This window comes from Astyanax mexicanus, chromosome 1 (assembly GCF_023375975.1).
Source record: "Astyanax mexicanus isolate ESR-SI-001 chromosome 1, AstMex3_surface, whole genome shotgun sequence".
NCBI classification, from domain to species: Eukaryota; Metazoa; Chordata; class Actinopteri; order Characiformes; family Acestrorhamphidae; genus Astyanax; species Astyanax mexicanus.
In genome coordinates, this window is record NC_064408.1 from 116,790,308 (window position 1) to 116,817,226 (window position 26,919).

Sequence of the window (26,919 nt, forward strand, 5' to 3'; positions counted from 1 at the left end):
AGAGGAAAGCGCACTCGGTTCTGATACATCAGCTCACAGATGCAGCCTTGTGCTGATCAACATCACCCTTTGGAGTGATGAAGGGAACGAGCGCAGTCTACAGTACCCACCCAGAGAGAGTAAGGCCAATTGTACTCTCTCAGGGCTCCGGTAGCTGACTGCATGCTAGATGAACAGGATTCGAACCAGCGATCTCCTGATCATAGTGGCCCAACAATGAACCACTTTTGTAAGTCACTCTGCATATAGGTGTGTCTGCTAAATACCCTAAATACCCTACATGTAAATGTAAGTATTCTTTTGCAGAAAGACCTTGTATCTTTATAATCTTTCTTCAGTTTTTCACATTCTTGGCTGCAGTATACTAAATTAACCAAATCTCCCTTTGGCCATGGTGGCCCTGTGACATGCACATGCCTGGCACAAACAGCTAAATCATGAATAGTCAAAAACAGAGGGCTAGCTTTCTATTTTAGCCTTCAAAGCTGTTTCCTCCCAGCCCACGAGATCCCCGAGCCATGCCAAAAAACAGATCGGATCGTTTTTCCCATTAGCGGGCGACGCTATCCTTTTCCCCTTAGCTGCGCTTAATCCAGGTGCCCGCTCCCATCATGTCACTCGGGGGGTGAGACCTGCCAGCCAAGGGTGCGGGAAATAATGACTTTCCATTCTGGGTAATGAAAGCACCTGCCGTAGCTTTTCTTTCAGCTCGCTCCTTTGAGAAAGGAGGGGATCTGAAAGCGGTTAGCGCCGGCGTCGGTGACGGCGAGATCAGAAACGGAGCGTGTAAGGAACGAGGATTCTCCGCAGACAATGAGAGACGACAGAGAAGGAGACAGTCAGACACATCTTTTAACTGCCGGAAGCTTCTCAGACGCCACGCCGCTGAACGATCCTGACAATAAGTCAATTGTGCTTTAGAAGAAAGGGCAGTTGGGAAGAAATGACAACACTCTGGCTGCAACACACACCAACTCTCTCTCTCTCACACAATCACACTCTCTCACAATCACTCACACACTTTCCCATAGTCTCAAAAGTCTCAAATAAATTGCCTAAATCTGAAACACTTCAGATGCCCGCGGTGGCATTAATCATTTCACTGAAACTGGAGGTGGAGACAAAGAGAAAACCCGACCATGATAAACAGGTTCACTTTCACCACTGCTACATACAGTCAACGTGCAAAGACAAGGCACAACAATGACGGTAATTAAGCTAATTAGCTAACAACAGAACAACAGTACAGGGTAAAAACAGCATGTTACTGCAAACAAAGTGTCTCGCAATGCACTGTGGGCATTATAGCAGTCACAACACAACACAACACCTTATATAATGTATATTTTTTATTACAGCAAACGCCCTCCGTTGTATAGGCTTACTGTATATGCTTCTGTTAATTAATGAAAAAAAAAAAATTCTAGCACAAAAAGAAACAAAGAAAATACTTAAAACAAACAAACAAAAAATAATAATAAAAATAAGCTGCTTGAGATTTAGTTTGTTTTTATTTTTAGTTTTTTCACACTACTTAGATTTTTGTTGGCCCCCCACCACCCCGCCTCTTCATTCAGAGGCCTATTAATACTTTTTTGTTTATTCATTTATTTGTTTCATTTATTACAAGAGTCCACCTTATATTAACCTACCCTATTATATTATATTAAATTATAATTTATATATATATATATTATATACTCTATAATAACTGGAAAATGTACGCACTTAAGCTTTTATTTTAATAATAACAGCTCTCAACCTGATATTAGTGGCTGATAAGGTGTGTGATAATGTGTTTTTTCAAATCTCTGGACTAATTTATTTGTGGGACCGCGTCTTTGCCTGCGCCGCCTATCGAACCTACATGGCGTTTCTGCACTGTGCCTCTATTACGGTGGCCGAGAAAGCCCAGCGCAGTGCAAATTGAAAAGCGCTGCAAAAGCACAAAACACATCCATCAAAATTACAACACAGGCGCAGCAAATATAAAAACGCGCTGCAACTAGAAAAACGCGCTGCAAATAGAAAAACGCTGCAAATACAACCACAACACAACGGAAGTGAGTCACAACACAACGGAATTTTCCCGGGGGACCTTAAAAGATGCTGTACCAGCTGTATACAAAGGACAGTAACTTAAGTGGCAAACAAGCTTCTGAAAAGTAAGTTATGTTTATTACCTGTGATTACCACGGTTGTGTGCATATTATTAAAAGTTCTGCTTCACAAAACGCCTTGTTTGCCACTTATTGTCCTTTGTACACATAGTGAAGTCCGAGACGTTACTGAAGACGCAGCTTAGCTGGTACAGTTTTAAGGTCCCCCGGGAAAATTCCGTTGTGTTGTGACTCACTTCCGTTGTGTTGTGGTTGTATTTGCAGCGCGTTTTTCTATTTGCTGCGCCTGTGTTGTAATTTTGATGGATGTGTTTTGTGCTTTTGCAGCGCTTTTCAATTTGCACTGCGTTGGGCTTTCTCGGCCACCGTATCTATGGGATCCAGCACCTCCCAGTGGTGAATAATGACATCGCATTTGGTTTGTAAGCGCTGCATTGTTGCCAGGTTACCTGTATGTGGCGGGAGAATACATGGAGAGCTTCTGTTACAGAGCATAACCGACTGATAACGGCACTCATAAAACGCCTCTCAGCCAATCACATTGCAGGGTCGGAACTAACTGTGGTATAATATATATATCGATACAGTTGGGGGTTCAGGGTTTAACTAATGTTCAACGTAATGTATGTTAAATGCAACTTAACTCTCAACTGAGAGTAATAGTAGTTGTAGTTAGGTGTTGGGTTACATTTAAAAGAAATCCCAGTTCTCCACCCTAGTGTGTAAGAGTTTTCAATTTATTGAAAACATTTTAAATCACTGCATAATTCTATATACAGTATATATTTAAAAGTTTCAATTACTATGCTGATCTTCTCTAATGCAAAACCTAATAGTACAAAATTAGTATTGTGGACCAGAGTGGGGCATACAATAACACATTTAGTTTTGTGTTAAATCATTTCTCGAGGCTTTAGGGCAGAATTAATCATTAAACAAGAAACCTGCACAACTCTGTGGCAAATAAAAATGTAATCTCTGTCTCAAGCAACAAACAGTTATAAATAATTCACCTGAAAGCATGCCCAACTGTAAGAGACTAATGGTTTAGAAGTAGCACTCGTTAGTAGATGTATCACTGAATCAATACAGGTCTATGTGTTTTTAAACCAGATAGGCTTCCCAACATAACATATATACAAATCTTAGCCTTGAAAAACAATCCTAAGCTTAATTCCTCAAACGTGATGTCAAAATTGCTTTAAAAACAGGACTTTCTGAAGAAGATATAAGGCGTGTCGCGATGCTCTTTGCTATCTAACACCCTGTCAACAGTCTATGTGCACGCCTTGCTCCTGCGCTGTTAAAATAACGTTTATAGAGTTTAGGAATAAATCTACACTGATAAGTCATGCTGGTCATCCAGCTGGATTTTTTTGGTCATGCTGGTCAACCAGCTGGGTCTTTATGGTCATGCTGGTCATCCAACTGGGTAATGCTGGTCGTACAGCTTGGTCTTTACAGCCATACAGCAATATGTTTTGAGCCTAAGTGGCCTTCAGGGGCCTCTTTGCCTGTACCGCTCGGACCCCGTAAATCGCCGCTTGCAGCTATATTTATTATTATGGTTGTTTGTCTAGCCGACGTGTTGTTGGCTATAAGAGCAATTTACCATCTTCTGCACTGTAAAGTGTGATAAAGTGCTGGCAATGCACTGAGAACTGCAGTGTTTTAAAATATTACAATGTTTTTTAATAATATTAGTTTTGCATTATCTGTTAACACTTTAAAGGAGTTTATGTCAAAATTAACTGCAGCTGAGAGCTGTATTTTATCTCCCACAACAGTTCAGATGTAACTCACGCATATGTACACTTAAATTGAGTTGATATTAACTCTCAGGGAGTTTATTCCAAAAAAAACAACAAAAAAACAGAATTTGTACCTTGAAGCCCAAGCTTGCGTTAAGCGAGCCGTACTCAGGAGTGCCTGGATTTTCACAAGTCGTCCTGGTTGGCTCTGCAGAGAGAGAAAGATACACATGGCACATTCATAACATCATCATCAACATCATCATCACTGTCATTATCATTATCATTAACATCATCACGCATTACCATTATCATCAACACCACTATCATCACCATCAGTACCGTCGCTAACAGTGAGAGATTCTCCACCTGTGCAGAACCCCAGGCTGCATTAGGAATAATGGCCACTGATATAAAGCCCACAGGACTCTAAAGAGTGCAGAGGACACTGTGATGTAGAACAGACTGCACCTTTCTCTGTTCTACACTTTATTGCATCATGTAGGATCCTGCTCACCTACAGTGCAAATAAATCCCAAGCTAAAACCCCACACTGATCCAAACACGAGCGGTGCACTCGGAGCACGCCATCTAATAGCGGGATTTGGGTCATAGCTAAAAGATACGGTAGTTGTTGTCACGTTTACTTAAAAACTAGTAGAAAAACAGTTATAATTTACCCTCTTATGCCCGGACCAGACTACACAAGTTTATCACGATTTTGACCAGATTTTGTCGGCGTCGACACATTGCGTGCGTCAGATCTGAATTTCAGTGTCGTGAGCGACAAAGGTCCATGTAGCGTGACAAAGTCAAAGAGCAGTAATTTGACGTGAGCGACACCATCGAAGCGTCCGATGGAAAGACTAGCATGTTAGAATTTTTTGTATTTTATCAACTAGTTTGACATGCTGCTCCGCCCCCTGCTCCCTGACTCTGACCAATAGGAAGAAGTTCTGAGGCGCACAGAAGTAAACATGAGAAAAGAAAGCAGGACTGTGCTCCTGCAGTTTTCTGGAGAGAATAATTAAACAATAATGTAATAATCTACTTCATCCATGAGATATTCTGTTTACAGGCAATGAAACCTAAGTAGCTACATCTTTACCATACCTTAAGTTCTCTCTGGAGCACAATAAGCACTGTAATGTCCATTTGGGTCACCCAGGAATGAGCCCACAGTCGCTTTTCCCCCTTTTTTTAGTTTCTTTAACACAAAAGCACTTCCATCATGCAAAGGGCTTCTGTAGCCGTGATTCTCAGATTCTATGCTTCTCCCCCGTGATGACCTACGAACGTGAGGACGTGGACGATGATTGGTCGGTCACTAACTTGTAGTGTTGCCAGTCCCCCGAGAACGACACAAAACGAAGATAACTGCTTAATCTGACATAGAGAACATTGTGAGGGACAAAATGTCGTGTAGTCAGAGCTTGCCATAAACCTGAATCTGTAATTTGTATGAAATATACCGTGGTATAGAAAAACATTGGGTGAGGGCACCCCAGATAAATTCATGATATTCCTTTATAAATCATTGTTTGTTTGGATCAGCAATTTCAGTTAAATATATCATATATATCAGATGAACACAGTGATATTTTAGAAGTGAAATAAAGTTTATAGGATTTACAGAAAGTGTGCAATAAATCTTTAAACTAAATTAGGCAGCTGCATAAATTTGATCATACTTTTGCAGAAATAACAGCCTCTAAACTCTTCCTGTAGCTTCCAATGAGAGTCTGGTTGAAGCTTCTGGTTGAAGGTATTTTGGATCATTCTTTTCTTTAAAAAACAATAAATCTCCAGTTCAGTCAGGTTTGATTCAGGTTTCTGATCATGAACAGCTGCTTTAAATCACACCACAGATTTTCAGTAATATTCAGGTTTTGGGGTCTGAGATGATCATTCCATTAGTAGATTTTGAGCAGTGTTTAGAGTGTTTAGTGTTTAGGGTCGTTGTCTTGTTGAAGTATCCAGCCCCGGTACTTTAACTTCAACTTTCTCACTGATTCTTAAACATTGTTCTCAAGAATCTGCTGATATTGGAATGCTGTGTTCTTTTTTAACACAATGCATAAATAACCTCCCTCCAAATAAGTCAATTTTAGCTTCTTCAGTCCACAGAACCTTATTCCAAAATCCAAAATGAAGCTGGCTTGTCTAAATGTGCTTTAGCCTTAGCATACCTCAGGCGACTCTGTTTGTGGCGTGTGCTCAGAAAAGGCTTCTTCTTCATTAATTACTCTCCCATACAGACTCTCCTTGTGTAAAGTGCGCTGAATAGTGAATAGTGAATGATGCACAGTGACTCCATCTGCAGCAAGATGATGATGTTTTAGATCTTTGGAGCTCTGGAGGTCTGTAGGTTGACTATGACTGTTCTCACCATCCTTCTCCTCTGATTATCTGAGATTTGTATTGTTCTGCCACTTCAGGTCTTAACTAGAACTGTGTCTGTGGATCTTCCATTTCCTCACTCTGTTCTTCACAGTGGAAACTGATCAGCTGAAATCTCTGAGATTATTGAGCTTCTTTGTATCCATTCGTTCAACCTTGATGTTGAACAATCTTTGTTTTCAGCTCATTTAATAGTTGTATGTTTTGAGGCTCCAATGTTGCCACGCTTCAGAGAAGATACAAAGAGGAGAAAAACCTGCAGTTGGCTCCTTAACCCTTTCTTATAATTGGATTCACCTGTGTAAATGTAGGTCAAGGGTCAATGAGCTTACCAAACAAATTTTGTATTCAAATAATTAGCGCTAAATAAAGTTAAGCTTCGTTTCACTTCTCAGATATCACTGTGTTTGTCTGCTATATGATATTTCCAGCCGAAATTGCTGAAAATCTGTATTTTTATTCATGACTTGTCACTTATCATTTGTTCCACACATTGCATTAGATGTATACATGCCTTGTAACATTATATTTAAAAAAATAGAAAATAAAAATAAATACATACAAAAAATAAAGTACACTATATAGAAAGGTGTAATTACCAAACAATTGTTTTGTAGCCTGAGGGTTAAATAATATTAAGAAGCGTAATTTTTGCTTGTGTATCATATGTGAAGGATGCGTGCAGCTCTTTCAGGAACAGTTCATTCCTATCAGTGCAGCTGAAAGTATAGATAAAGGTATACCCATTACTCTGCAGTGGCTCTAAAGCAAAAGCTCCACATTTCAGCTGCAGCATTCATGTTTAGCAAACAGGACCCTGGCTTTGATCCACATGTATTATACATGCGGGGGGCTGAATTTATTACTGCTTTGACCATCGCATACGGGCTCCTGCGGCACCGGCAGACTTGTTCAGTTATTCGTTAGTTATGTGGTTTTGGAGAATAAAAAATAATTCTGTATGGATTTTAATAATGAAACATTCTGTTTTTATAAAAGAGATAAAACGCGATCATGTAACTGAATGTGAAAAGCCTAAATATTTAATCACAGAACCTGAAAGACTGATATTGTTCAGGGTAATACCTATGCATCGGGGTTGGTTGCCGCTCCAGGTGCCGTCAGCCTGGCAGATGCGTGTAGACGAGCCCACCAGCAGGTAGGGGGTGCTGCAGCTGTACAGCACCTCAAATTTGAAGATGAAGCTCTGGCCCTCTCTTTTGGCTTGGGGAGGCAGGCCTGGATCACCACAGAATTTGGCTGTAAAACAAAAAAAAAAGTTGTGGCAAAAGTCATGGGATAGCAGAATTCATATTATATTACAGAATTCATATTATTTACATTTAAAGGACACTTTTATCCAAAAAAAGCATCTTACAAATAATTATGTAAATTTAACAAAAGAGGACAAAGAATTTAAAGAAAACAACATTTTTTTTGCCATGGGGAAAAAGTGGGATAGAGGAGGAAAGGAGGAAGAAAGAAGGAAATTAAAAGGAGGCTAGAAGTAGTTAGTTAGTGTGTTAGAGGTGTTAAGAGAGTAGGAGCTCTTTGAAGAGCTCTGTCTTCAGGAGTTTATTAAAGATAGTGAGAGATTCTCCTGATCTGGTAGTAGAAGGTAGTGGTTGGAAAATGAAACTGAAACACCTGGTTTTAGAGCACAATAATGTATTGTGGTGACGGACAGTTCTGGTGGAAACAGGAGAGTTGAGGTGCACATTGAATTCTGCCGTGATTTGATCAGCCGTGGTTTTATGTTTTTTGGATACAATCCGGGTTAGCACCCGAACATCCCTTTCAGACAGCTTCCTCTTACAGCGTCCACAGTTAATCCTGTTGGATGTGGTTGGTTCTTCTTGGTGGTATGCTGACGTTACCATGGATACCGTGGCTCTTGATACATCACAAAGACTTGCTGTCTTGGTCACAGATGCTCCAGCAAGACGTGCACCAACAATTTGTCCTCTTTTGAACTCTGGTATGTCACACATAATGTTGTGTGCATTGCAATATTTTGAGCAGAACTGTGCTCTTACCCTGATAATTGAACCTTCACACTCTGCTCTTACTGGTGCAATGTGCAATTAATGAAGTAAAACTACGATTTAAGAAGTACATTTCTGAATCTGGCACGAATGACCCTAAACAGGAAGGAAGTGTTAATTATTAAACTCTGAGCGTAAATGATCTATATGCCTCCAAACCTCCGTCTCTGCTCTGGCTCCTGTCCTTCCCGGAGCGTCTCATTATAACCAGGACTCAGTGACCTTATCATTTCCAGCTCTGCTACAGTCTTCTGCTCTCCATCCCACAGTGCTCCACTCCCAGCACCAGCTACAGGAGATGAAGCACCTGAGTGTTTAATTACTGCAGTCTGAAGACCGGTGTGCAAATTACACTGACTCCAATAGGAATTTTAAAGGGCTAAAAATTGCGATTTTTATTAATAATATTTTCTCAAACTTCAGTAAACAGTAGAAACTCTTTAATAATGAATGAAACAGGATTGCTAACAGATTGATTAAAGTGTCATCATTGATAAAACATCTGAATGCCTGCTTACTAAATACTGATACATACACTGACATGCCATGAGTGATTGGATTCATTACTGTATAGGCAGAAATATAGATACTAGGGTTTAAAACTAGGGTTCTACACCAGTAAGAGTATAAAAGTACTGATTTTAAAACAACTTAAAGTATAAAAGTAAAAGTAATGTAAAAAGGGGGAAAATACCATTAAGTACAAAAGCTCAGGTCAACGCCCTCCCCCAAAACACACTTTACTAAAACTCATAATGACTATAATGTTCTATTATTATAATGTTAATGTTGATAATTTAATGTGGTATGCACTAGGCTCCTCTCTGTTTCAGCTGCATATATGCTGATTGTAAATGAATGTATTTCAGTAGAATAAAGTAAATATATTAAAGAAGCTTAGTTGGACGTTTCCCTTGTAAAAATAAAAGTAGGTTAAAGTATACTAAGCATTATTATGCTATAGTGCACTAAAGTGTTCTTGTAGCCACTTTATTATTAATCAGTATATTTAAAGTGCTAAAATAAAACAACTTTTTTTGTACTTTTTTTTTTTTTTGTACTTATTATCATCGCAAAGCCACCAGCATTGTGGACGACCCCACCCATCCCTCACACGGACTCTTCGCTCTGATGCCGTCCGGCAGAAGATACAGGAGCATCCGAGCCTCCACTACTAGACTCTGCAACAGCTTCATCCACCAGGCAGTCAGACTTCTCAACGCACAGAGACAGAACTGAAAATTTTATAATTTTATGTTGCACTGTCGTCACTCCTGCACTTTATGTTGTCTATTGCTTGTTGTTCTATGTTGCACCATGGTTCCGGAGGAACGTAATTTCATCACACTGTGTACCTGTACTCAGATGTAATGACAATAAAAGCCTCTTGACTTGACTTGACTTGACTTGATACTATAATTGTATAAAAACAGTACACAAGTCTTACTTAAATTATGCTAAGTGAACTTAACTGGACTAAAACTGAACTATTTTTAAAAATACTTAAGAAACATTTAAACATTTAAACTACTTCATGTATGAAACATCATATTTTAAATATGCTTACAGTAAAATGATAATACATTTAATGAGTTTTACAACTGTATCACTATTATACATTATACATATTAGAAAAATACCACGAATTGATGTTAAATATATGTGATCTATTTAAATTGAGTACAAATATATCTTTTGTTCCTGTCTTTTGTAAGTAGCATACTTTTAGTATATTGTGTTGAATTGACTGTACTATTTTTAGTGTGTCAGACATTTACTTTAAAATTTTAAAATTAGTAGTTACTTTAAGTAGTTAATTTAATTAACTTTCTAAAAAGTTACATGATACATTGTACTTTAAGTGAACCACTGTAACAGTTGTTTTTAACACTTTTTAATTGAAAATAAATATTTTTGAAGTATAGTGAATTACACTTAACTAGATGCGTACTCCATAGTAGTCTTTTTTTAAATACACTATATTGTACTCTTTAAAAAGTATGATCAAATACATTCTATTTTAAAACATTTAATGTAATTATAATATTAAAGTACTTTTAATATATTTTTTAAAAAGTACATATATCTGTTAGTATATTTACAGCATACTTAGACATTTCTCAAGGTCATCTTCATACTAGGCTACATACGTCTGCTATGTTCTTGCTGGAATGTGTGTGTGTGTGTGGGGGGGGGGCGTGTGCAGGTGTGATGGATCACAGTATAAACCAATAGGGAGTCAGAATGGTATATGTTTATACTTCTCTACATCTAATCACAGTCAGATTCACTCTATCTGGATGGAGAGATTTATCTGGATGGGTGTTTTATTAAAGGATAAGAAGCCAGAATGAAAACGAGCTGAAATGAAATAGGGGTAACGAGGCTCTTTTAAAAAGTAGTAGACAATTAATTTAATACTCCAATAAAGTATAGATTTGTACAACATTTGTACTTAAGAACAATTCTAGCCAGATTCCACCAGTCACGATCATTAAAACCAGCTGTGCTGTCCACTGTGGGTGGTAGTATAAGCCTTATTTGATGTATCCCTTGTACAGTACAGGGGTTGGACTATGAAACTGAAACTCCTGCCATTTTAGTGTGGGAGGTTTTTCATGGCTAAATTGGAGCAGCCTGGTGATCAATCTTCATTAATTGCACATTATTGCACCAGTAAGAGCAGAGTGTGAAGGTTCAATTAGCAGGGTAAGAGCACAGTTCTGCTCAAAATACTGCAATGCACACAACATTATGGGTGACACACCAGAGTTCAAAAGAGGACAAATTGTTGGTGCACGTCTTGCTGGAGCATCTGTGACCAAGACAGCAAGTCTTTGTGATGTATCAAGAGCCACGGTATCCAGGGTAACGTCAGCATACCACCAAGAAGAACCAACCACATCCAACAGGATTAACTGTGGACGCTGTAAGAGGAAGCTGTCTGAAAGGGATGTTCGGGTGCTAACCCGGATTGTATCCAAAAAACATAAAACCACGGCTGATCAAATCACGGCAGATTTCAATGTGCACCTCAACTCTCCTGTTTCCACCAGAACTGTCCGTCACCACAATAAATTACTGTGCTCTAAAACCAGGTGTTTGAGTTTCGTTGTCAACCCCCTGTCAAACCTCCATCTATTACCCACTGTTAGATCTAACTTAATAGCCTTACCATCAACTCTCAACTTAAAACTTCTGGAATGTACAGTAAATATGTATAAATGTACTTTACTTTACTGTGTTAAGAACCCTATTGAGTTTTTAGAAGCCTGCTGAGTTACAGAATGCTGGGAGGAAATGATGGACAGGCTGAAAAGAAATACATTTTTCAAATCTAAAAAGTTCAGAGGGCAAAGCCGCTTGACATCTAAATTACAGCCAAACGTGCAGCAATGTGCTACTTAATGTCAGGAAGCGGGAGGCGGAGTGTAAGTGTGGGTGTCCCTAAAGCCACAGGTCGACTAACCTGAATATAAATCAAAAGTAATGATCCCGTTCTGAAAGGCAGAGGGGCCAAAGGGCTGTGAAGGCTGCCACACACTCTGATGTATATTTCAACAGGCGGAATAAAGGCAGCTGCAGTGCCAGGCTAGAGAGCTAGGCCCCGGTGCGCCGCCCTCCCAATCCGACGCCGCGAAGCTGCTAAAGCTGCAAAGAATGGCCCAGTAATGCAGCGGGAGCTGAGCGGCTAATCAAACGCCTCGGATTTGAGGGGACTGTGGCATCAGCATCAGAGCGGTGGCACTTAATTCACATCCGCGGCTGATGGGCCCGTTTAATGCTAACCATCTCTAAACTGCAGATCAGTGGAAGCTGTGCGGATCAGAGAGACGTGGCGGGATTTTAAACCGTCTTTAACTCCTCTCGAGCAGAGTCCACACCACAAACCACCCCAATCTTCGGTGGAAAATGATGGCTGATCTGCTCCCAGACAGAAGAATCCACAGATACAGAGCTGAAGTTTAGACACATCCCAAAGTCTGTGCGTAGTTACGCTCCAAAATAACATTTTCCAAACTTTTCATCCTCAAGACCAAGACCGGGACATATCGAGTCTGAGTCAAGATCAAGAGTGATTCAAGATCAAGACTAGGACATATATTAAGTCTGAGTCAAGATCAAGACCAGGAATTATTGAGTCTAAATAAAGATCAAGACTGATTCAAAATCAAGACTAGGACATATTGAGTCTGAGTCAATATCTAGGCTGATTCAAGACCATGACTGGGACATATTGTGTCTGAATCAAGACCAATACAGGACACATTTAATTTGAGTCAGGATCAAGACTGATTCAAGACCAAGACTGGGAAATATTAAGTCTGAGTCAAGATCAGGGCCGGTACATATCAAGTCTGAATCAAGATCAAGACTGATTCAAGAGAAAGACTGGGACATTTTGAGTCTGAATCAAGACCAAGACTGGGACATATTGAGTTAAGACCAAAACCGATTTAAGACCAAGACTTGGATATATCGAATCTGAGTCAAGCTCAAGACCGATTTAAGACCAAGACTTGGATAAATCGAGTCTGAGTCAAGATCAAGACCGATTTAAGACCAAGACTTGGATATATCGAGTCTGAGTCAAGGTCAAGACCGATTTAAGACCAAGACTTGGATATATCGAGTCAAGATCAAAACCGATTTAAGACCAAGACTTGGGTATATCGAGTCTGAGTCAGGATCAAGACCGATTTAAGACCAAGACTTGGATATATCGAGTCTGAGTCAAGATCAAGACCGATTTAAGACCAAGACTTGGGTATACCGAGTCTGAGTCAGGATCAAGACCGATTCAAAACCAAGACTGGGACATATTGAATCTGTGTCAAGATCAGAACTGGTTTAAGACCAAGACTGTGACATATCGAGTCTTAGTCAAGATCAATACACATTCAAAGCAAGACTGGGACATATTGAGTCTGAGTCAAGATCATGACTGATTCAAGATCAAGACTTGGAGATATTGAGTCTGAGTCAAGATTAAAAAAGCCCAAGAAAAAAAGCCCAAAGACCAAGACTAGGCCACATTGAGTCTAAATCAAGATCAAGACTAATCCAGGATGGAAGCTAGGACATATTGAGTCTAATCAAGATCAAGACTGACACATATAGAGGCTGAGTCAAGATCTAGGCTGATTCAAGACCAAGACTGGGACATATTGAGTCTAAATCAAGATCAAGTCTGTGTCATATCAAGTCTGAGTCAAGATTAAGACTGATTCAAGACCAAGTCTGGGACATATTAAGTCTAAATCAAGACCAAGACTGTGACATATCGAGTCTGAGTCAAGATCAAGACTGATTCAAGACCAAGACTGGAAAATATTAAGTCTGAGTCAAGACTAGGACCAGGACATATCAAGTCTGATTCAAGATCAAGACCAATTCAAGACCAAGTCTGGGACATATTAAGTCTAAATCAAGACCAAGACTAGGACATATCAAGTCTGAGTCAAGATCTAGGTCGATTCAAGACTGATTTTTTAACATTATAATTTTTTATAATGGAACAAAAGTTCTGTACATCTTATTAAAAACTTCTCTTGTCTTGTTTGTTTCACTGCAGGTTTTTTTTATTTTTTTCAGGTTGTTCCTTCATCTGATTACAGTGGTAATTGTTAGTAGCAGCCGTATTCCGCGGTGCAGAGCTTTACAGGTAGGATGCGCTCCCTGGCCCACTTCCTGAGATTAGACTGTCTGACAGGGACTGGGAGGGGGGCGCAGAAAGCAGGAGGGGGTTCTCCGGCGGGAGCGTGACAGGCCGATGATGGATAAACATGCAAATGGGAGGTTGAGGCGAGGCTTCGGCAGTCTCAACACGCAAGGAAGTCCATTGCTTATTCTGCAGCCGTCACCACCGAGTCACGGGCCAAATCTGCCTCCGCCAACAAAAGAGTCAGCACTGCGCTTCTACTGTACGCTGCTTTAATTCTAATCTCGGCCTTTTTCCTAGATTGTCTGTGTGTGTGTGTGTGTGTGTGTGTGTGTTTTTGTGTGTGTGTGTGTGCTTCGAAGAATGATTTCTACAGCCCCGGCCCAAACCCCCTCAAACCCAGTAGTGCATAATAAATGGAGCTGGCGCAGGCCCAGCTAGGCCTCGGTGTCGGAGAAAGTTTCCTTGATGAATAATACAGGGTTTCTGAGATGCTCTGAACGCCACACAACAAAAGCGGAATTTTAAAGTGTCCATATCAAGGAAAAGTGAGTTTTCTGTTCTTTTTTTTTTCTTATTGATGTAGTGTGTAAACACTGTTAAAGTTTCAACACGTTTTTCAAACCTCAATGACACCCCAAGAGTTTATACATGGAAACTAACCTGCAAAGACTTTTAATTATGTATATTGTTACTTCATTAAAATTTTTCCCATTCTTTATTTTGTGCCAGATTTTCTCTGCATATTCTCTCACAAAGTTTTCGAGACACTGTTCCACCTCCAGACTGATTGCTCAGACTGCTTGTACCAATTGGGCTTTTAAACACATTTTAGACACTCTTTTAGGCCCTACTTTAGCGATCTATAGGCGATCCACTTGATTTAGAGGGTGTCAGTGGATCTTTGCTATCGTAACAATGGGAAAAGTACACCTTGCATGGCTCAAAATGTGCAAAAGGCATGTACTAATTCACTTGCCATTGCCTTAAGAGCCAGGTGCACCCCTAGTTCCACTGTTTCACGTCAAGAAGGATTAGACTGATTGTACCATTTTGGCTTTTAAACGCATCTTAGACATTCTTTAGGCCCTACTTTAACGATCTATAGGCGATCCACTTGATTTAGGGTGTATCAGTGTGTCTTTGCTATCATAACGATGGGGAAAGTAAGCCTTGATGACTCGAAATGTGCAAAAGGCATGTACTAATTCACTTGCCATTGCCTTAAGAACCAGATGAACCCTGAATTCCACCGTTCCACATCCAGATTGTTCAGACTGATTGTACCATTTGGGCTTTTAAACACATTTTAGAGCCTCTTTTAGGCCCTACTTTTACGATCTATAGGCGATCCACTTGATTTTAGGGTTTGTTAGTGTGTCTTTGATATCATAACGATGGGAAAAGTACACCGTGTGGCTCGAAATGTGCAAAAGGCATGTACTAATCTCTTAATTCTCTTAATTAATCATAGGTGTTTTGGGCGTAAAATGAAATAAACCAATCAGCGTTTCACTTGGCATTTCCTTAAGAGCCAGCAATTGGCGGATTGCTATTTTAACAGCGCAGCACTTCTGCGCTTCTCAGCAAAGGGTGCAGGAAAAAGGTCATTTATGGGAACAGCAATGTTTGTGTTGCCTTTATGCACTGCTGCATTTCCCTATGTGTGTAACAAGTGGGGGTGTATATGTTTTGTGCGTGTGCAGTGCACCTGCGTCACCAAGTTAGTAACGAATGTCTGACTGTTGACGTCTGTCTAGGTTGTGTTTAGTCAGTGGTGCACCTGTGTTTTCTGTTGCCAAGATAGCAATACGTCAAAAATGTATGTGAACACACCCTTACTTCAAGACTATTACATCCACCAGCATAAATATATTCGCAAGCACTGTTGCTATTTAAATGACACTGGGGTGAAATGGGGGTGAAAAAGGGTTGGGCTTTAGTAACACCTTGTGAGCCTCCATATTTAAACCTTTCATTTAAGTGAACACACAACACACACACACACAGGACTATGGGCAAGTGCATACACATGTCTGGAGTTGTGGGCAGTGGCCTCAAAACCTCTTGAGCAATTAGAGATTAGGTGTCTACAGTTTTCTTTTTTACAGTTAGACCAGCAGTTAATGTTGAGAAAGGACAGTGAAAGGAAAGGAAGTGCTGTTTGTTTGTTTCCCCCAATCTCACCCCTAATTCCTACCAGTTCAGAGGATCTAGGTGGTTCAAGGGGGTTGCTAAGATGTTGCTAAATGGACACCAGACAGGTGTTCTGATGCATGTTTGTTGATGGTCTTTTCCAGGTGGTTGTTATGATGTTGTTTAGTGATTGTCTGGATATTGCTATGTGGATACTGTTGCAGATGGCCACCAACTTCAATAGACGATAATTTCAGGTTTAATGGTGATGACGAAAATTTTACGTCAGGAAAACGTCTAATACTGTTACTTGTCTGCAGGGGTGGCTTGAAAAGTGGAAAATGAAAGGGAAACGATGGGATATGCATGTGGTAGGTTGGTTGTTTCCATTTGCAACTCATTTATTCATATTTATCAGGAAAAAGTAACAAAAATTCACTTCTAAGAACAAATTGCAGATATAATTGTTTACCTTAAAATATATACCTCTGTAGACCTAAATGTAAGAAAAAAAATTGAATATAAGCCCTTAAATTTTCCCTATCGCTTTTTGAACGGTACCAGCGGCTCGGTCCACAGTGTTAGCCTGATTAAATGTCTCTATTAAAGCCTCTGATTGAGCTCTTTAATATTCACACTCGGCGCTGTTCTGCGAGCCCCAGTCCTAATACCTGAGCTGCCACTCCGGTTTGCTTATACAGCCGTGATTTGCAGTGCTTTAACTGCACATTACTGTAGTGCTAATCCTGTAGCCCCGCAGATCCTCTCTCCCCTGGAGTGCATTACCATTCGTGCCTTATCAGCACTAAATGAGCGGCGGCATTTCCAGAAATGTATTTTTTAACGTCCCCGGAGATGCGTTTTTCCACCCTTCTTCAGCAGCTGGCACCGTGCCATGTTGTACTCCAGCACATTCTCTGAAAGAGCTGTAGACGAAGGCCGGAGCCATCAAAAGACCTGACAGATCGACGACATGCAGGGTCATGGAGGTTGTCATGTAACAGCATGATCACCCTGGGGCCTTCCAGGGCCAGGATCAGTACGGCTTTGATACACTTTCCTCAGAGTGGGGGGTAGAACTGTACTCTGGAATATCATGCTTATACAGTACTTTCAAATGTTTGGGGACATCTACGATATAATAGTAGCCCATATCAAGGAACCACAACATTAGAACATTCTTACAAAAAATATATATATATCCTTTTTGCAGAAATTAATTAAGAATCTTAAGAATCACTGGGTTACGCATGAAAATGTATTTGAAAAGCAGTTTTTAAGAGTCTGCCATTGCATTGGCCAAAAAAATCCTACTTTTATATTTAAATTTATATTTATGTACTCACTGACCATAAAAAAACGTAGAGTACCTCAAGACTGCCAAATGTCTCAATCCTACACAAGCTCTAAGTTCTTTATTCTTCTCCAGGTCCAAATCCTTTCATCCTGGTGATTGTAAAACCAAAGCTGAAGCATTCTCCAGAGTATACAGCATTTAGAATTAAGTACCTAACAACATTAGGGCGTGTTCTTCTGGAATCTCTCATCATTGAGGAGGTTCCCTGGAAGTTGGATGACCAGATATAAGCATTCAATTCTTGTCATCCACCTCCGGAAGAGGAGTGTCGTCCTGACAAGACTTTGTGCCTCTTCAATTCTTCAATTGGCAGGCTCATTACTTAGGGTCATTCTGTTCTGTCTTTGAGTGATCCTGTTGAAACATATGCAGGTCCTACCCACATGTTATTAGTGGGATTCCTTAAAAGTTGACGTTCACGCATTCCTCTTTCCTCTTGTTCTGTCTACATGCAATGCAAAACACTGAAGACCCTTCCAGCCGGTAAACTCATGCACTACCAGTTCCCAAACGACTCTGGTTGCATACTGCGGTCAATTTTGTTATCAACCTGTCCCTTTTTAATGGTTACACCACAGTCCTACCAGTAGTGGACAGGTTTTCTAGAGGAGTTACCTTATTATCTCATTGTCCTCTTTGCCCACTGTTTTCCAAACTGGCTTTGTAGACAGTGGTGACCACTGACATTCTGGCTGTGGATGACTGAATCAAGGATGAAGTGCACTGAGCAGATGTAAGAAGACATTCATTGACATAATTTCAATGGTGCTGCGCCAGTACATGGAAGAGTCCGACAGATGTTGGGGTGACACCCCTCTCTTTCAGCCTGGGGACTGAGAGAAGCTTTAGGAATCTCCTATCTAAGTATATTGATCTTTTCCTTGTGTTTCCTTGTGTTCCTATAAGGTGGAGCTTCCTGCAAAGTACAGGGTTAACAGCTCTGTTCATGTCTCTCTCCACAAGCCGATTGTCCCAGGTCTGCTCGCTGAAGGGATTTGAGATGACGTACCACCTATGGCTGAGGAGGAAGATTCCTCAACCTATGCGACCTTTGAGGTGCCGGATTCCCCTAGGTGTGGTGGTGTTCTGCAGTACCTCCTTGATTGGGAGGGGTATGGTCCTGAGAAATGCTGCTGGGTGGCTTCCAAGGATGTGCTGGTCTTTCATGCACTTAATCATGGTAAGCCACCAACCATACTCTTATGTTGCCCCAGGTGATTTCTTTCCAGTTACGCTCCAGTCTGCCGGGGTTCCCATTCCCTCAGTTCACGTCTTTTCAGCACTTCTGCAGCTCCTGTTGCTACTCCTGCCTGTATTCCCTTCCTCTGGACTACAATACCCTGATACTGACATCACTTCCTCACATGATACTGCACACGGCACTACCAGGAAGCACATCACCAGATTACTGACAACACTTATTTCAACTAGTATATACTGTATACCAACACTTCACTCATTCGTCGCCAAGGATTGCTGGTTCTCCACTCTACAAAGAGTTTATTTCTTGACTCTGTTTTGTGTTAGCTCTCTTGTTTTGACCTTGTTTTTGCAATTTCCAACCCTGATTTTTGCCTGCCCTTCTATATTGCCTTGCTATTTATGACCCTTGGACTGTTTGTCGTTTATGGTATGTTTATTCACTCTAGCTGCTGTTTGCTGGTGTTGACCCTGCTTGTCCTGTAGTCTAGTATGAAGATGATGATATGAAGATGATTACTTTTTACTGTTATACTTTAGGTAGTTTTAAAAGCAGTATTTTTACTCTTTTACTTACAGAGTAAAAAGCTTAAGTTTGTACTTCAACTTCTACAGAAGTATTTTAAACCCTAGTATCTATACTTTTACCTACAGAGTAATAAATGTAGGTCGCACCTTGGTGTGAAAACACCCTAAATTTCTCTATAGAGCCATTAAGATTGTTCAGATCTTCAGGTAGCTTTCTTGGCTGCATAACCCTATTTTGCCCTTGAGCTTTAGACCACAGCTTAATGACAGGACTTGTCCTTCAGGATGTTCTGATAGAAGGCAGAATACACCGGTTTGGTATTTATGGTAAATCCCTTGGCCTAAAATGAGGGTCTCTGAACACTGTTACACTGGTATAATGTCCTTCTTGAGGAATATGTGTTAGCTTTACACCATGTGTAATAGGACCCATGTGTTCCGACTCATCAGTCCACAGAACATTATTCCACAAGTGTTGGAAAGACGAGTCCTGATGTTCCTCTTGATGAGCAGTGATATCCGCCGCGCAGCTCCCCCAGAGGTGTCATTTCTGCCCTTCTGTCTCTTTCTAATGACTGCTGTGAATGCTGACCTTGTCGGAGGTGAGCGAGGTCTGATGTTCCTCAGATGTTCAGGTGGGTTCTTTTGTGATTTCAGCTTGAGCTGCCGCTGCACTCTTGGCCGGTCGCTTCAGGGAAGATTCAGCACAGCGGGCTTCCTCCATTTTTAGATAATGGCTCTCATTGTGGATCGCTGGAGTCTCAGAGCTTTAGAAATGGCTTTGTAACCTGGTTCAAATTGATATATCACTTTTCATTCTGCTGGCGTTCAAAGATCGACTTCTTTTATTCGGTTAAATCATTATTTTAAAAAAGAGATGTATAGTAGGATTCAGAGGATCAGAACTACTTCACTACTGTTACTTAAGTACTAAAACGCTGTATCATTATCTACTGGAGTATTATTTTTACTTCACTTAAGAAGTTTGAAGAGCTAAAACTTAAGCGGGACAGATGTGCAAAAACTGAAAAAATCAAACTGAAACGGAAAAAAAAATAAAAATAAATTATGATATCTAACATGACAGCTGTTGCTGGGTTTATAAACCCTTACTGACTCAAATCCAGACCACAAACACACACACACACAGTCTCACACACTGCACGACTAATTACGCTTTTCTTTTCTACAAAGTGTGCAGATGGTCAGTGTTTGTTCGATGAAGCAAAAACATACTGCAACATAATCATCATGATAACAATAAAATATTGCCATATTGCCAAAAGTTAACCATCCTGCACCATCTTTTTTCAACTCTTTTCATTCAATGTGTTTTCTTTCTTGTTCTGTTTTTTTTTTACACTGTAAATTTTATACTAAAAACTACATTAAAGCTATACAGGATTACATGAGGAGTTATTTGGTAAACAAAAAGTGTTAAACAAACCAGAATTTGCTTTATACTTTAGATTCTTTTATATAGCACATTAATCTACAATGTTAAGTAGTAGCTTATTAATCTACAATGTAGAAAATGTAGCTGTTTCTACCTTAACACTGAGCTTAACTGAGGTAAGCGAGACCTGCAGTTCTTTTGGGACCTCCTGGATGAGTTGCTCATGCCCTTTTTGAGTAATTTTGATCGGCCGGTCACTCCTGAGAAGGTTCACCAGTGTTCCATGTTTTCTCCATTAGTAAATAACAGCTCTCACTGTGTTTTTCTGGAGTCCCAAAGCTTTAGAAATGACTTTGTAACCTTTTCCAGACTGATAGATAATCAATTACTTTATTTTCTAACCTTTTTTTAATTTCTTGATAATGTGTTGCTATCTTTTATCTGCTTCATGTTGTCAGACAGGTTCTATTTAAGTGATATTCTGATTCTACAGGTCTGGCAGTAATCAGGCCTGGTTGTGGTTAGTAGTGAAATTAAACTCAATCACAGTTAAGTTATGGGGATCAACACTTTCTCACACAGGGCTAGATTGGTTTGGATCGTTTTTTCCCCTTTAATAAATGAAATCATCATTTAAAAACGTTCTTCTTATATTTACTAAGGTTATATTTGTCTGATATTAAAGTTTGTTTGATAATCTGAAAAAGAAAACCCACAAAACAAAGTAAACTTTTGTTGCTCCCCAAAGCTGGGATATTTCACATTTCTCTAAAAAATAAAAGGTAACAGCAATAAAAACAATTAAATAATAATAATAATATATCAAATTTCAACCGAATTTCAAACGAAAGCCGTTTTAGTCCCCCCGAGGTGTGTGATCAAAGGCAGGCCTCTGTTGTTATGGTCCCACTGTGAAGTCTAAATGAGTCATAAAGGTGAGCTCTATTTATTTCCGAGGGGGACATTTCCATAGCTTTTTGTTTTTAAACAGAAAAATAAAACACCAGAACTTAAAAAGCATATCATTGAGGTTACCACCCCAGTGACAGCGCTGGTGCCTTTCTTTTTTCTTTTTTTTTTGAGGGTGAAGTCTAAAGTTAAAGTTTTAATCGCCTACACAGGATGAGTTGTTTACTCAGAGCAGTGTTTGCATTTGCTGTGATGGTTTAAAAGGGAAACCTGTAGTGAAATTAGACTCTATTTTGTGCTTTATTACTGTATACAGTTTAATATTTAGAAGTCATACTCTCATTTGTGCTATACATATACATTTGATTTACATGAAACAATTATTAGACGAGTTATTACAGTTATATAATAATAAATGACATTTTTTAATTTAGTGGTGTTAAATTTTTTTATTTTGTGAGGAGATACAAGCATAAAGTCCTGCCTCTTAATCAAACTTTCTATAATCCTATAATGATCCTTATAACGAACCTTACTCACATGTTCATGACGTGTTTATGAAGTTTTCACATCCCTCCACCACCCGATTCCTCCCTTTACCTATCCTTCATCTCTCCTTTCTAACCTAATTTATCAGAACTTTAGTTTTCTCCCAATAAGCAGAAGCTGATGGGGCATGTTCTCAACTAGCAAAATGTACATAAATTAAGTTATGGGCCTCCATTCTATTCAAAAATCAAGGCACGAGTCACTTTTCATATTAAATACAGTTGGTGTCAGAAGTGGGGATGATGTAAAGCAACCCAACTGTCAAACTACTTGTAAAATTATGGTGGTTGACTTTAGGGAGTCCAAACCACCCAATGACTCATCACCATCAATGAAGAGGACTTGGAACTGGCTGGGATTTATAGGTACCTGCTGGGTGTTTACTTAGATGACAACTTACAGTAAGTCTTGAGTACAGTATATGACTTTCCATAGCAGATTACAGTCTAGCGCTACGTTTACTGAACTAGTGGGTATAGAAAAGTATAAGTCTGAGTGCTGGAATCCTGGGGTGGTAAAATGCATCATGGGATTGCCTTCACTGAGATGGATACATCTCCCGCTGCCTTTAGAATTGGGGTAAAATAAGGACGCTGCCTTTAGAATCGAGTCTGGAGGATGCGATGCAATGAATAGTTGAGCTGAAGTGAACTTCATGCTAATGAATTCGTTCAAACATGATGCATCTAGCCAATCAGAGATCAGGTGTTTGCCTGATACGTGTCTTCAGCGCAGTGTATGAAGACATTTTAGTTCTGCTTTTAAACGTTCTAGAGAAGCATGGATGGAAAAGCTAATCATTGCGGTTTTAGGGTTCCCTTCCTTTATGATCAATCCCTGCTGATTTACAGGGACTCTGATCAATGTAATACACTGCCCCCCCCCCCCCCCCACACACACACACATACAAAAAAAAACAAAAAAACAAGTCTCTACCTGGATTTAAGTAAGTAAATTATGTGGGGTTGATGCTGCAGTTAGTCTGCAGGTTTAGGTTCAGCCACAGTATGTGCTGAAAGAATGAGGTCAGCTGACTACCTGAATATACTGAATATAGACCAGGTTATTCCATCAATGGATTTTATATTTCCTACCTGATGACACGGCCATATTCCAAGATAAGACAATGTCAGGATTCATGGAGCTGGAATTGTGAAAGAGTTCAGGGTTCAGGGAGCATGAGATCATCATTTTCACACATGGATTGAGAGAGTTCACCACAGAGTCCAGATCTTAACCTCATTGAGAATCTTTGGGATGTGCTGGATGGAGAAGAGCTGCTTTGTGCAGCGATTGGTCAGACTCTACCATCATCAATGCTGCTGCAAGATCTTGGTGAAAGATTAATGCAACGCTGGATTGAAATAAATCTTAAGATGTTGCAGAAGCTTATTGAAACAATGCCACAGAAAATGTGTGCAGCAATCAAAGCTAAAGGTGGTCCAACGAAATATTATTTTTTATATTTTTTTGGCCAGGTAATGTATGTCCGTCACAATCGAAAGGACAAGATATCATACACTACACGATGAGGTTACCGCACACAAAAGAAACAAGAAAAGTGATTTTGGGTGGTCAGCATGGTCTGTAGAGACTGCAGGGGTTGCTGGAGGTGCTGTGCTATGTGCTAGGCTTTTTTAAGATTTTAACTTTGCTGTGGGATTAGGGCTAGAGCGCAACTGCTGCATCATTTAATGTGAAAGACACACTTTGATAAAGAAGCTGCCTAATAAGAAGCCAACTTCAGGTTTGTACGATGGTAGATAAAACATTTGAACATATATAAGTAACAAAAGTAAACGTGGCCAGATAAAATAAATAAAGAAAAATTACATTTTGTGTTTAGTTTTTGTTTAGTTTCGAGTTTTTGACCGGTATACATTATTATATTACGCTTAGAGCTGGGGAGAAATAAATAAATACTGCCCAAAAATCTGCAATTCCAGCTTAATACAATGAGCTTCTGTACTTTCTATAGAGCCAGATTTCTGAAGTTTGTGCACTAAACTCCTCTGGATGTTCTACCCACTCTGTTGTCTGCTGTGGGCTATTTACTGTGCTATTGTGTGCTGGGACAACAGTATCAATAAAAAAAGTTAAGAATAACCTGAGCAAACTAATGAAGATGTCTGGCTCTGTTATTGGGGTAGAGCTGCACTCTCTGGAGCTTGTGGCTAAAAAAGCCGCTGGCATTTTTGGACAGCACCCCCCCTCTCCCTTCACTCAACACTGTTAAAACCAAGCAGACTGGTACTGCAATATTAATAAAAATTTGACTCTACAGTAAGTCTCTACAGTGAGTCCCAGTAACTCACCCACCCACCCAACTACCTACTGACCCGCCCATGTACCTACTGATCCACTCACTCACACACCTACCTACTGAAACACACATCCATTTACTTACTGATCCACTGACCCACTTATATACCCACTGACCTACTGACCCATGCAGGTACTGACAAACCCATCTATCGACAAACTGACCCACCCAACAACCAACCTACTGACCCACCTACCTACCTACTGACCCATCCAAGTACCTACTCAACCACCCATCCACTCATCTACCTACTAACCTACCCACCCATCTACTTACTGATCCACCAAAGTACCTACTGACCCACCCACCCACCTACCTACTGAACCACCCATCCACCTATATACCCACTCACCTACTGACCCATGCAGGTACTGACAACCCCATCCACCGACAAACTGACCCACCCAACAACCAACCTACTGAAACACCCACATACCTACTGATCCACTGAAACACATACCCAATGACTCACCAACCTACTGACCCACCTAACTACTGACCCATCCAAGTACCTACTGTACCTCCCATCCACCCACCTACCTATCTACTGACCCAACCAGGTACTGACTAACACACCCATCCACCCATTTACCTACTAACCTACCCACTCATCTACTTACTGATCCACCAAGGTATCTACTGAACTACCCACCCACCTACCTACTGAACCACCCATCCATCCACCTACCTATCCACTGACCCACCCACCTACTGACCCAACCAGGTACTGACTAAAACCCCCACCTACCTATTGACCCACCCAGGTACCTAAACCACCCATCTACTGTATCTACCTTACAACTCACCCACACATCAGTCTTATAATCTGCTCATTGATCTACCTCCCAACCTACATATTCACCCACTCACCCACCCAACTACAAGGTACCGACTAAACCCCCCACCTACCTATTGACCCATCCAGGTACCTACTAACCCAGTTTCAAACCCATTCACCCACCCATCTACCTACTGACCCACCCAGGTACCTACTGACCCACTGACCCATCTACCTACTGATCCACCAAGGTTCCTACTGACTCACCCACCCAACTACCTAGTGACCCACAAAGGTACTGACTGACCCACCTAGCCACCTACCCACTGAACCAACCACCCACCTATCGACCCACCCAGGTACCTACTAAACCACCTATCCACCCATCTACTTACTGATGCACAAAGATACTCACTGACCCACCTACCTACTGAACCACCCACCTACCTATTGATCCACCCAGGTACGCTACTCACCCACTTACATACCCACTGACTCACCAATGTACTTACTGATCTATTCACCCACCCATCTACTTACCCAGCTAAGTAGTATATACCTATCTACCTAACCAACCACAGATCCCCTATTCTTTCATTCTACTTATGTACCAACCAACTGAAACACCCACCCACCACCCACCTTGGGAGCCAACCATGTACATCTCTACCCACCCACTGCATCACCCTCCAAACCACCCACTTACCCACTGACCAGCCTACTCACTGACCTACCACCCTTTGAACTTTTAACATATCCACCCATCAACCCAGTTTTCTCTAATGAAACCTCTCTTTTTCTGCCTACAGACACAGATGTGGGAAGAAGAGAAGACCTGCAGTTTCTCTACCTGTCTGAAGAAGCCTGGAGAGAGAAATAATTCCCACAATTTTGTTGTTGTCATCAATAACTGTCACGTCTACCATTTGAAAACGGAGGATAAGGAATATGAAATATTGCCAGCGCCACCCCCACGACTCCTGCAGGCGGTGTTAATAGCACTGGGTGACTCACGCATGCACAGAGGAACCTCCCCACTCCAGGACCCGTTAGCCACGCAGGTCAGCGCTGCGGAGAAGGACAGCTCGTAGCCGGTCAGGCAGCGATAGCCCACGCTGGAGCCCCACTGGAACACCGACCCCTCCACCTCACCGTGAGCCAGGCTGGGGGGAGGGGGGCACGTCACAGCTGTGGAGAGATGGAGACAGAGAGGGATTAGGATGTATCCTAGTGAAAAAAAAATAGATTAATGTATACTAAGCATTATTATGCTATAGTGCACTAAAGCTTACTTGTAGCCACATTATTTTTAATCAGTATATTTAAAGAGTGATAAAATGGAACAACTTTTTTTGTACTTATTATTATACTTTAATTATATAAAAATAGTACAAAAGTCATATGTAAATTGTGCTAAGTGCACTTAAATATATTTAAAAGGTTTCATTTTGGTACAGTTAAGTAACATTTAAACATACTACTTTGTGTATGTAACCCAATATTTTATCTGGGTTAATTTTCTGTAGTCCGAACAACCAAAAAACACATGAAATATAATTTTTGGCATTTGTAGGTTGTACCCACGTCAATTTTAAGTAGTCTAAACAAGCAAAAACTATGTGGAATTAGATTTTTGGTGTATCTAGATTGTTTTCAGATTAATTTTGTGTAGTCTGAACAACTAAAAAAAAGGAATGTACTAAGAATTGATGTTAAATATATTGACACTAGAGCACAAATATATTTTCTGTTTCTGTCTTTTGTA

At 40.4% G+C, this 26,919-nt stretch overlaps 1 protein-coding gene across 2 annotated transcripts in view; it reads right to left on the reverse strand.

Moving 5' to 3' along the window:
• The window catches only part of csmd3a (CUB and Sushi multiple domains 3a), a 777,572-nt gene that overhangs the window by 38,914 nt on the left and 711,739 nt on the right, over nt 1–26,919 (reverse strand). For both annotated transcript variants that reach the window (XM_049467549.1, XM_049467548.1), the window contains exons 60-62: nt 26,169–26,342; nt 7,358–7,531; nt 4,006–4,079 (exon numbers count right to left, since the gene is read on the reverse strand). In XM_049467549.1, coding sequence (XP_049323506.1) covers nt 4,006–4,079; nt 7,358–7,531; nt 26,169–26,342 — 422 coding nt within the window. The remainder of the gene's footprint in view (nt 1–4,005; nt 4,080–7,357; nt 7,532–26,168; nt 26,343–26,919) is intronic.